Genomic DNA, 15492 nt, shown 5'->3' on the forward strand with positions numbered 1-15492 from the left:
AGCCACTGAAGCCCCTCTTCAGGAGAATATGCTCGGCCAGCCTGGGCTACAAGCTCTTCTTCTGAGGTTACCCATAATGCTCTAGGCATCCTAGAAGCCAGGAAGCTCAGTAGGTGAGCTCATTTGAGCAACTAGAAGCTCTCTTCCCATACCAGCCACACATGCTGTGCCTTCTCCACTTCCAGAAACAGCAAGGCCAGAAGCTGCCTGCGGCAGGGTGATCGGCTGCTGCTTCACACTTGCTCGCTGTGTTTTCAAAACTGCATATTTTTATTCACCAATTTAGGAAATGTTGGTTGACTGTTGTGTCTTGTGTCTGGGGCCTTCATTTCATGTGCGGGGAACACAGAAGTTAATAGAATAAACTCACCAGAGCCTTTGACAAAGTCTTTTTTGGGGCAGACTCAAAGGTGGGAGACGGAAGAGAGAAGGAGGCTGGTGTGGAATGAAGAAGCAGGTAATTATTGGGTTCCAAAGTGTAGGAAATGGACAGAGTATACAGGGTGCTAATTTGTAATGGAATTCCTGAGTGGACATTGAGTCTGGGTGATTGACAGGTAGCTGGTGGGCCACGAGGAGCAAGCACCTTCCCTGCAGGGGGAAGGGCAACTGAAACCAGCAGAGCCAAGAAAGGAACGGGCAAAACAAGTACAGGGAGATTGGACTGTTATGGTTGGAATACAAAGTGAGAACTGGTGACTCAGGGGAAGGCTGAAAGCTGGCCAGGATGTGTGCTTCTGAGTCCTGCAAATACAGTCAGGGACTGAATGCTAGGGTTCACAGAAGACTTTTTTTTTTTTTTTTTTAAAGCAACAGTATCTGTTATCTTGGTATCCTGTGGTGGTGTACACCTTTAATCCCAGCAGTTGGGAGACAGAAGCAGGTGGAACACTATGAGTTTGAGATCAGTCTGTTCTACACAGTAAGTTCTGGGCAGGATGATACAGCAAGAGACTCTGTCTTGGAGAGAGAGAGAGAGAGAGAGAGAGAGAGAGAGAGAGAGAGAGACAACCCTGTGTGTGTCCACACTGCTTATCCATTTAGCCATCACTGAATACTACCCATCATAAGTACCATTGTCATGGATGTGGGTGCCCAGGTGTCCATTTGAGTCTTGCCATAAATTCCTTTGGGAATATATTCAGAAGTGGACTTCTGTCATAATTTATAATTAAGTGATAATTTTATGTTTAATGTTTGGGCAGTTATCATGATCTTTTTCATGACACTTTCATATTTTCACATCTGCACTCAAAGTGCAAACATTCCTATTTCTCTGCCCTGTCAGAAACGTGTGTTACTTTCTATTGTTTTATATTGCTATTTTACCATAGTAGCCATCCTCTTGGGTTGGGATGGCATCTCATCTGGTTTTTATTTGTGTTTTCTTAGTGGTGATGAGCGTCTGTGCCATCCACTGGTGAAGTTCTTTGGATAAATAGCTATTTAAGTCTTTTGCTTATTTTTGAATTGGATTTTTATCGTTGAGTTTCAGGAATTCTATATACATTCTGAACATTAATCTCTTTTTATATTTTTGATTTGCCATATTTGCCATATTTGTTCATACTATGGCAGCGGTTCTCAGCCTGTGGGTCATGACCTCTTTGGGAGGACATATCAGATATCCTGCATAGCAGATATTTACTTTATGATTTATGACGGTAGCAAAATTACAGTTATGAAGTAGCAGCAAAAGCATTTTAAGGCTGGGGAGGTCACTGCAACATGAGGAGCTGTATTAAAGGGTGGCAGCATTAGGAAGGCTGAGAACTGGGCTAAAGGCTGCCTTTACTCTTCAGTATCATCATTATTATAATTATACTCTCTCTCTCTCTCCCTCTCTGTTCCTCCATTCCCCTCTCTCTCTCTCTCTCTCTCTGAGTGTGCACGCGCGCGTGTGTGTGTGCGTGTGTGTGTGTGTACAAGTGTGCATTACATACTTTATCTATTCCAGGATGCTCTGGACTGTCTTGCCAGAAGCCCTGGGAGGGTACCACCATCATGGCAGCTGTGCAGGGCCCTCTGATGGGCTGTTGAAATGACTCAGCTGAGAAAAGGCACCTGGACCTAGAGTGGAGACAGAAAGGAAAGCAAGAATGGGGTAGAAGTCAGCAGTTCTGGGTATGAAATATGACTGCATGTAGGAATGGGCCAATAGCAGAGGAGGGCGGCCAGAGAGGGAGACGTCAGCAAGGACACTCAGCTGCATGGGTTGTACAGGAGGTAAGTGAGCACGCCACTTCAGGGACACGAGGGACACTGGAACAGAGTGCGTTGGAGGTGTCCCTGGGTGCGCTCCACTTTCTCAGCAACAGCTTTTACTTTCTATTTTGTCTATTTTGTTTTGTTTGTTGTCTGGTTTTAATAGCGGGTATCTTAAGGACTCTGGCTTGTCCCCAGAAATTCACCGGTTAGAAGCTCTGTGCCTAGAGCAGTGGGGTTGAGATGGAAACAGCTTTAAAAAGTGGGGTCTGGTAGAAGGTACTTAGGACCCTGGGGATGCTGCCTTCAGAAGGCAGTGCTGTCCTTCTTCAGACCCGTGGCTAGCTCCTATGGGAGAGGTGTTGAACAAAAGGAGCCGGGATGCTCCTCCTCCCCCTTCCTGCCTCACCAGGTGATTTCTCCAGGCTGTAGCTGTTCCCTCCTTCCCCCATGTAATGCAGCGAGGAAGTCTAGGGCAGAGCTGGCTCCACAGAAGTCCAGGGCAGAGCTGGCTCCACGTTATTGGGAGTCTCAGCCTCCAAAACTGTAGGCTAGATAAATACAGTGTCAAGCTCCTGGTATTTCATTGTAACAGCAGAAAGCTGACTAATACAGAAGTAAGGAGTCTATGAGACATGCAGATGGAGCTGTCAAGTTCACCAGAGGAGCTCTGGGGAGGAGACGGGGCTGAAACTGGACAGGGAAGATTGTTCATCAATAAATAAAGGCCCATGGTGTGAGCATCAGTGAGGCTGCTGAGGGAGAGAGCAAAATGAAAATGAAGAAGGTTAAGGCCAGAGTCCAGACAGAAGAGCCTTGGCATTGAGAAGCTGAAGCTTGTGGTCCCCAGGTAACTGGCAGAGATGCCTGAAAGAGGAGCGGCTATTGAGTCAGATGGCCTAAGGGCTTGACACGAAGTGACCTGGGTGATGCCCTGGAAGCGGGCATCAACACTGTCACTGGTGATCAAAGCCAGAGCAATGGACTGGCAGAAAGATGCATCAAAGCAGGCAGAGGAAAAAGTGAAGAGAAGGGAGTGTGTCTTCGGACAACCCACCAGCAGAGCATGATGGGAAGAAGGCAGTGGGGAGACACTATCAGCAGAGGGTCCAGTGGTTCTCACCGGCTGTGTTACCATGACAGGCCCCTCGTCCCACACTTTCCAGGGGATCGGGTCCACTTCTTTCTCCCTCCTATTCCACTGAGTGAGCACCCTCTGTCCTTGAGGCCTTCAGTCCATCACTGTACTGCATTGAGCCCCTGAAGCTTCCAGTTCATCACAACACTGCATGTGCTTCTGAAGCCCCCACCCATCACCACATTGTACAGCTCCAAGGTACCTGCCAGAGCTACTTTAGCCACAATAATCTCCAGCTCACACTTCTCCCTAAACATTATCTGTTGCCTCTGACCCATTCACAGTCACATTCTCCCATCATTAGAGGACCATCTGCACACCTATGGTACCTTTTCATTTGCCTCTCAGCATCCTTTCCTCAAAATACACCCATCAACCAACATGACATTCACTTCAAATTTACACGGCCATTGCATCAGGTCAAGCAACTCTTTGTGCCCATAAGGAACAGTGGTTCACAGTGTCAGGATCTTCTTCATCAGACAGCCAGGCCACAGTGACAGTTTGTGTGTGCACATGTGTGTATGCCTGTGTGTGTTGGTGCATATGTGCCTTGGGTGTACGCATGTGTGAATACTCATGTATATGTTCATAGCATTGAACCACGGATGTGTATAACTTCACCATGTGCACATGGAGGCATTATTTGCATGAATAGGAATGTGTACCTTACAATGTATACATGCATCTGTACTATTCATATGTGTGGATGTGTGTGAGTCTAAGCTGGGTATGTCTGTGTGAGCATGTGGGTATGTGTGCATATTCGTGTGTGTATGTGTGTGTGTGTGTGTGTGTGTGTGTGTGTGTGTGTGTAAAATTCAGGGTGTTCCTGTGCTTATCTTAGAATAAGGGTAGTCTTGGTACCTTTTCCTAATATACTTGTTGTGGATTACAGCCCCTGGGAAGCCTGGCCCCTCCTGTGGACACCAAAGTTGCAGAGAAGGAGAAGAAGCCACCCACAGCCACCACCAAGGGAAGAGGAAAAGGAAAAGGCAAGAAGAAAGGCAAAGTGAAAGAGGAAGTGGAGGAAGAAACGGACCCCCGGAAGATCGAGCTGCTGAACTGGGTGTGTGGTCACTTGCTCATGTCCTTGCCCATGTGTCTTCAGAGTTCTGCACTGGCACTCCCCTAGTTCTCAGGGGAGGAGACTCCCTTGTTACCTTTGCTTCATCCCTACCAGGATGGAGAACAGATGGGTTAATAACAAGATTTCATGGCAATAATGTGTTCACTGCAATGTAGTCATCGGTGGTCACAACTGTTTCATAAGGAGGAGTGGTTGTCCCTATGGCATATGTTTGTCACTGCAGAGTCCCTGCTTGCCTGTGTCTCAGCAGCAGGGAGACCTGGAAAACATCATGCATGGATGGCTCCAGCCTCCCAAGCCAGGTAGCTACTGATACCCACCCATCACCCCATCTCTACAGTATCACTTCAAAAAGATTTTGTGGCATGAATTCTAAATATCTGGTTTGTTTCCCATATTTTTCTGCACCGAGTGTCTGCATGCCTGCCAGGCAGAGAGATCTTAGTAGCTAAGATGACCGGAACTTCCTTTCAGAGTGGTATCTTTGTTCCATAAATAGGAGCATGTGGTCATCACTCACCTCACTGCACCCTAGTGGGCTATGACACGCCCACATGGACCTACCACTCCCCCCAAAAATGCTCCCCAGTAAAGAAACAGCAGAGAGAAACTAAACAGGGCAACATTAGGATGGCTGTCTTCAACTCATTAGAAATTTGTTTAGATTTTTAAATGATTATTATTTTATATGTTTAAGTGTTTTGCCTTCATGTATGTATGTGCACATGTACATGCCTAGTGCCTACAGAAGTCAAAAAAAGGCACGGGATCTCCTGGGACTGGAGTTAGCAGAGAGGTTGTGAACTACCATGTAAGAGCTGAGAATTGAACCTGGGTCCTCTTCAAGCACAAGCTGTGCTTCTAACTTCTGAAGCAATGCCATTTGACTCATTTTTTTAGATAGGATCCTTTAAAAAATTAGACAGAGCATGTGTGGACCAGACTGAAGATGGAGGACAAAAGGTTAAGGCATGTTTATTCAATCAAAACAACTCTAGGAACCACAGACTGGGGTGCAGGCCCTGAGTACAGCTCTTGACAGACATATGTGAGGCCATGGGCTCAATTCCCAGTACCAGGTTAAAACATGCCCCCAACACACACACACATGCACACACGCATGTGCACAAAACAAACAAACAAAAAAATCAGAACATTCCAGAACTTTCCAAGAGATGTCCTAAGGTCTCCTGCCTGGAGTCTCCCAAGAAGCAACTCATGGTCTCCCTTCTGGATTTCATGCAGGTGAATGCCCTGGAGCAAGCCATGCTGGATGCTCTTGTCTTAGATCGGGTTGACTTTGTGAAGCTCCTGATTGAAAACGGAGTGAACATGCAGCATTTCCTCACTATTCCGAGGCTGGAGGAGCTTTACAACACCGTGAGCATCCCAGAAGGAAGGGTAGAGTTGAGCTAGCACTGAATACACTCATCAGTGATACGTATTATCCATAAAGGGGGGGCTGGGCAGAGTATAGACTCACTGGAGCAGCTTCAGCTGGAAGACCCATATGTAGTGAGAGGCAGCTCCTTCACACTTGCTCCTGGCCAGTGTGCATTCATCATATTCTTAGTAACTAGGCCATACCAGCCAGCTAGTTCTTCCAGCTGCCGTGGACAAATGATCCTCACTGTGCAGTGTGCTCACATCTTTATAAAGCCATCTCTTAGGTGAAAGCGTCCTAAGATGAAAATGTACCTGATGGTCCCAGTTCACTGAACATCAGGACTTAGCAACGCATACCACTGAAACATCAGGCATTTCCCTGGGGTCATGGGGCTTACCAGGAGCTGTAGCTCATGTAGAGAACGAGGATGGGATTGTACATCACTAGCCTGGGGAAAGGATTCAGGTTCAGTTTATCGTGAAGGCCTGTGTGGTGCTTGCGCAAACAGGGAAAAGTCTCAAATCAGCCAGATAAACCATAGGAAGCCTGCATTTACAACCTCTGCTTGTGAAGCAAGAGGATGTCATGCCCTAAGGCATCAGCAGGCTGAACAGTCCCCAGGGTTCTTATTACTCAGTTGTTGCTTGGGGACCCTTGAGTTTCCATGGTCTACACTGAAAACAAGTTTTAGCAGTCAGGAGCTGTGCTGTGTCAGAACAGGAAGTGGTAGGATGGAATTTGTTTTGCCTACCCTAGAACAATTGAAGTTTTAGAAATGTATTACCCCTTCCCCATTCTGACTTTCATTGGCAGAAATGTGTAAAACATGCAAGTATTTAACACTATAAGGACACTACAAGTATTCAAGGTGTTTCACATGTTTGAATGTGGTAACCACAGTGTTACAAAAGAAATGAGTCAGTAGTACACTACAAACTCTGCACTTCAGTGGGGCGGGATTTTGCTCAAGAGTTGAAGAGACAACTATACTTACTGCGGCTGACTGCTTCCTTTTCAGAGACTGGGCCCACCAAACACCCTTCATCTGCTGGTGCGGGACGTAAAGAAGGTAAGCCCGTTTGCCCCTTTTCAACCCTCTGCTAGCACCTGTCAGTAAAGTAATTCTTACAAAAACAATCTGTTTCTAATCTGTATCTTCTTCTTTGGGATGTAGGGAATAATGATTTCCTCTATTCATAATAAGAGTTTACTTATAACTTTCAAAAGAAGAATAAAGGGCCAGGAAGATAGATGGCTGTAAAGTGCTTGAAAGCGATGATAACTGAAGTTCGGGTTTCTATAGCCAAGTAAATGCTAGGTGGGGTCTTGTGTGGTGGCTCAGCAGGTAAAGGTGCTTGCCCACGAGTTTGATTACCTGAGGCTCTGGGACTTATCTGGTAGAAGAAGAGAATTGACTCCTACCAACTTTCTTCTTATCTCAACAGGTGTACTGTGGCTTGCATGCGAGCATGTGCTCACGCACACACACTAGCTCTCTCTATATACATATGTATTTGCATATACACATACATATTTTTAAGTCTAATCTGGGTGGGTATGATGCCTGCCCCCTCTGTAACCCTAGGCTGCCAGAGTAGAGAAAGGGAATCCTTGAAGTCAGCTGGGAAGCTCCAGATTCATTGGAGGCTCTACTTCAGTATATAAGAAAGACAAAAGTTGAAGAAGACACCAGACATCAACCTTAGGTCTCCATGCACAGGTGTACACATACATGCATATGTACTTGCACACATAAACACAGATATATACATACATGCATACCAAAAGATACGTATTCAGACGATAAATATATAAACTTGAAGTAGAGGTGGGTAGAATAAGCTTTGTCACAGCTCAGGAACATGCTGACAACTGCTTGGTTATAGTGTAGCACCAAGGAGACTCCAGAAGTGCCAACAGGAGGCTCCCAGGAAGTCTGTATGAATGTTCTATTACATCAGAGTTTCTCTCAGCCTTTGCAATTCCTCCATTTCTTAGGGAAGCTGCTCTCCTCACTCTTCAGGGCTCCCCACCATGGACAGACTGTATTCTTGTGGGAACTTTCTCTCCCCATCCTACGTCCTACCCTGGCATCTCTCGTGTCCTGTCATCACAACTTAGAGACGAGATTAGGTTCTCATAGGAGCAATCCATCTCTTTAGAATGAGGGAGTGGGGTTCCTGGACAGAGTCCTGGATATCCTGGTCACACTTCATATCGATAATCAGTTCTAAGAAGATGATTTCTACAGAGCAGAATAAAATCAGTGGATCTGGAAACTGGGGGACCTCAGAGGCCTCTGGCCTAGAGCCTTGTTCCACACACAAGAATTCTTTCTTCCTCCAGACCCAAGTAGAAGACAGATTAGGAAGTGCCAACTTTCAAAGTGAGAGCTACCCAAGTTCAAGCTCAACCATTTCTCAGCTGAATGACTTCAAAAATCGCTCCTTCTCCTATGGTCCTTCCTCCTATCACTTGATTCCCTGTTCATAAATACCACCTCCAAATTGCCATGGCTGCAATATGAAGTTCAAGCTTGTTCCAATACACACACACATCCCCACTGATCCTGGCCCATGCCCATGCCCAAGACTCCTACCACATTCCACCCATCTACACTGAGCCATCTGGAAGTGGGGAGACCTGGGAGGCTATAGCCCGCCTGGGCCACACCTCCTTACATCCGCAGCACCCACTCCTTCTCATCTTAACTCATCATCCCTGTGCCACCACTCCTATGTCATCATCTCCTGGAAAACCTTACTCGCTCTAAGCAACCCACCTTGGTGTCAATAGACCCTCCTTCTGTGAGTTACACATGTTGCTGCACTGATCTCTTTACAGCCTCATCCCTCTCTCCTAGCATCCAGCAACTTAGAGAAGGCCTTCATCTCCTTGTCTCCAATAAGAGATCCTTGTGCTGGGATGTGCTCATTGGTAGAGTACGAACTTACCATGTATGAAACCCTCAATCCCCAGCACTGAAAGAAAACAGGCCCCATTAGTAAGAAATGTCCAACACGGTCAATGACCATTATCGGAGCAGAAGAAAAACATATTTTATGAGCAAAAAAATTCAGCCAGTGTAAAAAGTCTGCTTATAAAGAGGACATTCAATAGATCCCAGGGTACCAACATCATTTCAGCTCTTAGAAAACCAATGACACAGTGATGTAGGAACCTGTCTGCAATGCAGATGAGTGACACAACACATGAAGCACCGTTGGGACTGTGTCCCAGCAAACCCTCTTCCACATTGATTAGATTAAGTCCTTTTGGTAGCTCCTTGCTATACCAGACAGGTGCTGGTTGTGTTTTACTGAAGACCCAGTGACCCCAGAGTCACTGAATACCATTTGTTAGGAACCTTGTGCTGTTACTAATATTATAAGGGAACTTTCTCACGTTGTTTCTGCTGTTACTAGGAAACTTTCTCATGATTACATATTCTATTACGTTCTGTTCCTTTGGAAACCAATCACAATAGAAGTCAGTAGAACTGCTTGGGCCAATACCAACCATACAGCAGCACTTCCTGCACCTGTGTATAAGCCTTTATGGTATTTGTTTTTATAAGTTACCCCTGGGATGGACCCTAACATAAGAGAGATACCTACAGCAGTACAAGAAACTACTTGGAATAAGACTGCCATTTTGAGTAAGGTTCGAGTAAAGTTTAAGGTCCCAAGACCTCCCTGGGAACTGACCTTCTGTCTGTCAGAAAGAGACATATACATGGGTAACTGACATTCTGTTTGGCAAGTCCTCTGCCACAGATGAATTTTCCAACCAATGGGAGCAGGGTAAGTGTAGAACAAAGACATGTTCCTAAGGAAATCCCCTATCCATGAATCTTGATCGGTGGAGTAATATGACACGGATGTTTGTAGATCACAGGCTTACAAAGCACTATAGGATCTTCACTCAATGTCACAACCAGTTTCTGAGTCTGGGTTTGTGACGCTGATTGATCAGCCCTCCCTGGGATGTCTGCTCAATAAACTATGTCTGACTGAGATCAGTGTTCCTATGATTTGTGAGGTGACTCCTGGAGCCCAACACCATTTAAAGCTTTCACTAGTGAGGCTCCAGTCCTCAGAAATACTCTGGCCTCCTACAGGTTATCATGAGACTCACTACTTCCTCCATGAAACTTGGCCCCTCCCTGAGGCTAGCCCCTCCTCTGCAAAGGCTGATCAAGGGTATGTGTCATCCAAATACATCTGCTGACAGTCTGTGGCACCACACTGCTCCCTCCACCACTATATACCAGCCTCCGACCACTCTGTCTGGCCATGCACCCATGCCGTGGAATCTATAGTAGTCTAACTCTTTATTCTCAATGGGAGCCGATTTCTGGGATATGATTTAACCTGTCTTTCCAGTATATCCTATGGTAACAGAATGAACATTGTTGTTATAGTAACAGCCAGTTGCCCCTGGGATGATGACACATCTGAACTCCTTTTCTTACAGAGCAACCTTCCACCTGATTACCACATCAGCCTCATCGACATAGGACTGGTGCTGGAGTACCTCATGGGCGGTGCCTACCGCTGCAACTACACTCGGAAAAGCTTCCGGACTCTCTACAACAACTTGTTTGGCCCTAAGAGGGTAGAGCTCAGCAGACACGCAGTGTCCCGTGTCTCCCAGAGTACCATGTGGATCCTTGGTGTGCTTCCCCATTAAGCCTACCTGTGCAGAACGCAACTCTTTACCTCACCTGCCCCAAAGAGACACCACCCAGCCTCTGTCCTCACATCCAATGTGGGGGCCTCCTAGCTTTCACCTCTTAAGACTGGGCCAGGCAGTGCAACCTGTCAAGCATGTCTGCCTTCCCTTCCTTCCCACAACAGCCCTCCCTCTGGTCCCCATGCCTCTGCTCTCTCAACCCATTCTCCCACCGATCACTGGAGCTCCTGTTGTCTTCCAAAGCAAGAGACAAGGAAAAGTATCTTTTGCCCACGAACATTCAGGGCTCCCCACTGTTCAACCATAGCCAACCTCATTGTACATCTGAGTCATCCAGGACAGCTGCAGCAAGCCATCTGCACCCTACCACAATAGATCCTATTCTTCCACCAAAATCAAAGTTAATTCCTGACCTGCCATAATGCTGCTTCTTGCTCCAGCCTGTTAAACCGCCAGTCATGTAAACATCAGATCTGTGGGGAGACTTCCCCTCTCCAGTTCCACAGTTTGTACTGTGAGCCTCATTTGGTTCTACTTACAAGAAAGGCTGTGTGTCTGTCTGTCCTTCCCAACTGACTTCTGTTGACAGAAGCAGTTTCCACCCGAAAGCGTTGACCCACTTGGGTATTGTCCTAATTAATAGTGATACAAAATACTTAAACTTATTTCTTTTCCTGCTTCTTCGTTATGCAGCCGAAAGCACTTAAGCTTCTGGGAATGGAAGTAAGTAGAACGTGTTTGTGGCAGTTTCTTTATTATACCTTTGTCATTCTGTGGAAGCCTTTAGATTCATATTAACACAAAATTGAGCAAAGTTCTCCATAAAAAGTTCTTTGTACAATTCACCAAAATCTTAGATGAGTTGACTGAATCATAAAAAAAGCTCAGATACCTTTAAAAAATTAAACTGCTTTGTGCACGTGTGTGTGTGTGTGTGTGTGTGTGTGTGTGTGTGTGTAGCCTGTGTTTTCTTTTTTTAATGTGTTTGGGTGTATGCATGAGAGAGGTTGTCATCAACTTCTGTTTTTTTTCTGGGCTCTCAGTTGCTCTCCTCTGTATTTATTGAGGCAGGAGCTTTCACTGAACCTGACGCTTGCTAATTACAACTACTCTATCTAACCAGCTTGGCTTGGGGAAATCTGTGTCTGACTGCCAAGGCCTAGGATTACAGGCAGGGATGACAGCTGCCCAGCTTTGACATGAGTTCTAGGGATCTAAACTCAGTCTTCATACTTCATCAGAGATAAGCATTTTATCCACTGAGCCATCTCCTCATCCCGAGATTATTATATTTTAAAAAATAATTTTCTTTTTATTGAGAAGTTCATACATGCATATAATGTGTTTTAATCAATCAAATCCGCCCTCACTAACCATTAATTCCCACCAACTCCTCCCATATCCTCGCTGCCCCAATTCTCTGCTCCCAGTCCTGGTTTTGGTTTATTTTTCATTTCCTGATGACAGACACTGGGAATACAAATTCATTCAGACTTCCTGCCTTAACAGAGTTGAACTTGGTAATTTTCATTTTCCTAAAAGTTACTTCACTAGACCCTTAATTTACTTTTACAAGGTTTTACACAACATTCTGGCCTCCTCTGGCCATCCAAGAGCTTCAGTGATGTGTAATGCTTATTCTGAGTTATCTTTTAATTGCATTTTATTTGTGTGTGTGTGTGCGCGCGCACACACACATGAGTAGGGATTATAGCTCTGTGCCCACCAGGCCCCACTTGACACTGTTTCTACCAGTTTTAGTTCAGCTACATCTTGCAAACAAGTATTGGTGGTCTGCTGTGTTGGAATATGTCCTGGAGAGACAGTGACTTTACCTTTCCTGTTGTGCTGTCTGTATTTGGTTGATGGGGAGGTTTGGGGGGTGTTTGTTTTGTCTCCTCCGTTAAAGCCCTCTGAAAAAAATGAAGCTGCTCACACAGTGGGATAAGTTATTCAAATAGCAACATCCTTTTCAGTTCACTTGGTTTTAAGTGATTTGATTTTCATTATAAAAAAAAATGCACCTTCTCAAAGGAGTCAGTATGCGGTGTGACAGCCAGAGACTGGCTTACCAAGTCTCATAGCTGCTTCTGACACAGAAGTCTCCAGAACCTTTTGTTGCCCATTTAGGAAAAACCTTTTTTTTTTTTTTTTTTAAAGTGTGTTTCTCTCCCCTCAGGATGATGAACCCCCAGCCAAAGGGAAGAAGAAAAAGAAGAAGAAGAAAGAAGAAGAGATTGACATAGACGTAGATGACCCCGCCGTGAGTCGGTTCCAGTACCCGTTCCATGAGCTCATGGTATGGGCCGTGCTCATGAAGCGCCAGAAGATGGCGGTCTTCCTGTGGCAGCGTGGGGAGGAGTGCATGGCGAAGGCCCTGGTGGCCTGTAAGCTCTACAAGGCCATGGCGCACGAGTCCTCCGAGAGTGAGCTGGTGGATGACATCTCCCAGGATCTGGATAACAATTCCAAGTGAGTATCTTGAGGGAATCTGAGGATGAGGCTGACTACTGTCCGGTGCTCTCCGCCTTGACGGTGTGACCACTGTACTTAGGGACCACGTGGTTGAGGCTTACTCATAAATGACTTTGCCCATCAGATCGGTCAGTCTTATCACTGCTGTCCCCTTTGGCTTATTTCTGAGTCGTTACCGGTCCAGTCTGCTGCCTTCTCAAGCATATGATCAAAGACAGTAAAATAAATTTCCATAAAGAAATATTCACGGCTGCTGTATAAATTTCAACATATCTATATACTGGGCGCTGGATGTCAGGAGGACTTCTGAATTTTTCTTCCCCTAGAGCTGGGGCAGATGTCCAAATGGGGGGTAATATTGACTTTTTCTCTTTATATAGATTAGGCACTTATTCCCCAGCAGGGTAGACTTTCTGTTTAGCTAGTTTCTCCTGAGCACAGGCCTAGCTAAGGAGAGCAGAGTACAGCCAGATTTCAATGCCAGATTTCCTTTTCCCTATCAGAGGAGGGGTTCTACATTAGCTGTCAGAACCTGGTCGGGTGGGGCCTAGGACTTGATCACATTTGGACTTGGTCACAGCAAACATTCAGCGATTCATGGGTTATATAGCTCATGTCTCCTAAGCCTGCTCTGGTTCTGCAGACACGTCTGCTACAGTGATGATTCTGAGTCTGCCTCTTTGCCCCTGCATTCTGAGGACAACTGTCTTTCCTGTGATGGACTGAAGAAAGGATGCTGGCCTCCAGCTTCTTCAAGGGATTGTTTGTTGTTAGGAGAGACCAGCTCTTTGCAGGTTGGTCACGTGACAGACTGGAAGTCTGGAGGCCAGAAAGGACTTTACAGGCACATGAACTCGAGGTAGCTGAGCCAGGCAGCTGAGCCAGGCAGCTGTGCCAGGCAGCTGTGCCAGCATCTCATGGCTTTGTTTGGATTCCTTCTGCTTGTGCTCTGGTTCCTGTGATTTCCAAATGATTGGTTGGTTTCTAAGGGTTAGAACCCAAGACTAAGTGGTTTTCTCTTAGGTTTATTTTACTTTATTTTATGAGTATTTTGAATGTGTGTGTGTGTGTGTGTGTGTGTGTGTGTACCATATGCATGCATGCATGCATGGTGCCTGAGGAGATCAGAAGAGGAGGTTCCAATCCCCTGGGACTGGAGTTACATGTATTTGTGAGCCCATGTGGATGGTGGGAACTGAGCCTGGGTCCTCTGCAAGAAAGACTAATCTCTTAGACACTAAGCTATCCCTTTAACTCCAGAACATAATGCTTTTAAGAACAGAGATATATTCACCTACCTTGGGTTTCCAGATGTAGTCCTGCCTTCTAGAGAGTCCTCCCTTGGTGATATGTCACCCTGAAGCCTATGGTCAGGACAAGAACATACTGTATACTGCAGAAACTTCGAGGGACAGGAATGGCCACTTTCCCTCCCTCATCCCCATCTTCATAACTTCAACAAAATCTCCTAGACATGGAGAGGCAAAACCAGAGGAGAATGATAACTATGTGACCATATTTTAACCACATCCCATGACAAAAAAAAAAAAAAGGTAAATGAGCTGGAAATGGCTATAGCTGTCATTAAATATTAGAATTGGGGTCACGAGGAAAAAAGTAACAAACTCTCTTCAAAATTTAGTTGTGTCACTGTCTTTGTGCTCCTGACTCCTACACTTACTTCCTCTGTTGTGGTTCCGAGTTCTGTCTTGCCACAGGTGTGTGTGAACTCTGCTTGGGCGGACAAAATGTGTGGTGTTAAGCTATGAACTTAGCCTAAGATGGTGGGGGCCCCAGCCTGGGTGAGAAAGGAGGCAGGCTGAGGCCGAGGAGACAGGGGTTCCCAAACTCCAGGGTGTCCAGTCGCTGCTGGAAACATTGTGGAGTCTGGAACTGGGGCTGCATGGGCCTGCAATGACCAGACTGGGGTGGGCGGGGCAAGGGGTGGGGACAACTCAGGCTTAGCTTAACTTCCAGAGTCCAGGAGCATGGAGGGGCCTTCTGTGGGAGACATAGGTGTTGAGGCTCTATATAATGAAGCCCCCCCCCCCAGCAGTTCTTGATGAGAGACAGCCCTTGCTTGCCCATACTGTTTATTCATTGTTCACTGGAAAATGGGTGCATACAACTTACTCAGGATGGACCAGAGATTAAATACGTTTTACAAGATGGAATGTCTGAGAAGGGAAGCTTATTGGCTGAATCCTTGGGGTGGCCCATCTAGATACCTCATTTACATGGAGAACTCTGTGCTCTAAGCTACATGACTAGGGGGTCACAATTCTAATGTGGGGTGCCATGGTCACATGCTCCAGGACAGGAACGGGTCAGGAGCAGATAAAATGCCTACCAGTCTCAGATATGAGAATACCGGGTTTCTGAACTCGTTCAACTTTTCCAGATTTTGTCTGGTGACACTTGCCCACACCCTGCCATCAGGTCATAGAGGTCATGAGCACTTGCTCTGGGCTCTATGACAACTACACTCTGTCTCATTGCACA

At 46.0% G+C, this 15492-nt stretch overlaps 1 protein-coding gene across 3 annotated transcripts in view; it reads left to right on the plus strand.

The window, feature by feature from the left end:
• Trpm1 (transient receptor potential cation channel subfamily M member 1) overlaps positions 1–15492 on the plus strand; it is a 119322-nt gene that overhangs the window by 61186 nt on the left and 42644 nt on the right. For 2 of the 3 annotated variants that reach the window (XM_034501973.2, XM_034501975.2), the window contains exons 11-16: positions 4242–4412; positions 5679–5813; positions 6839–6889; positions 10297–10437; positions 11209–11238; positions 12695–12987. In XM_034501973.2, the coding sequence (XP_034357864.1) occupies positions 4242–4412; positions 5679–5813; positions 6839–6889; positions 10297–10437; positions 11209–11238; positions 12695–12987 (821 nt within the window). Of the gene's footprint in view, positions 1–4241; positions 4413–5678; positions 5814–6838; positions 6890–10296; positions 10438–11208; positions 11239–12694; positions 12988–15492 lie in introns of those variants that run through there. The other variant, XR_013110807.1, reaches the window with a different exon arrangement.

This window comes from Arvicanthis niloticus, chromosome 1 (assembly GCF_011762505.2).
Source record: "Arvicanthis niloticus isolate mArvNil1 chromosome 1, mArvNil1.pat.X, whole genome shotgun sequence".
Taxonomy (NCBI): Eukaryota; Metazoa; Chordata; class Mammalia; order Rodentia; family Muridae; genus Arvicanthis; species Arvicanthis niloticus.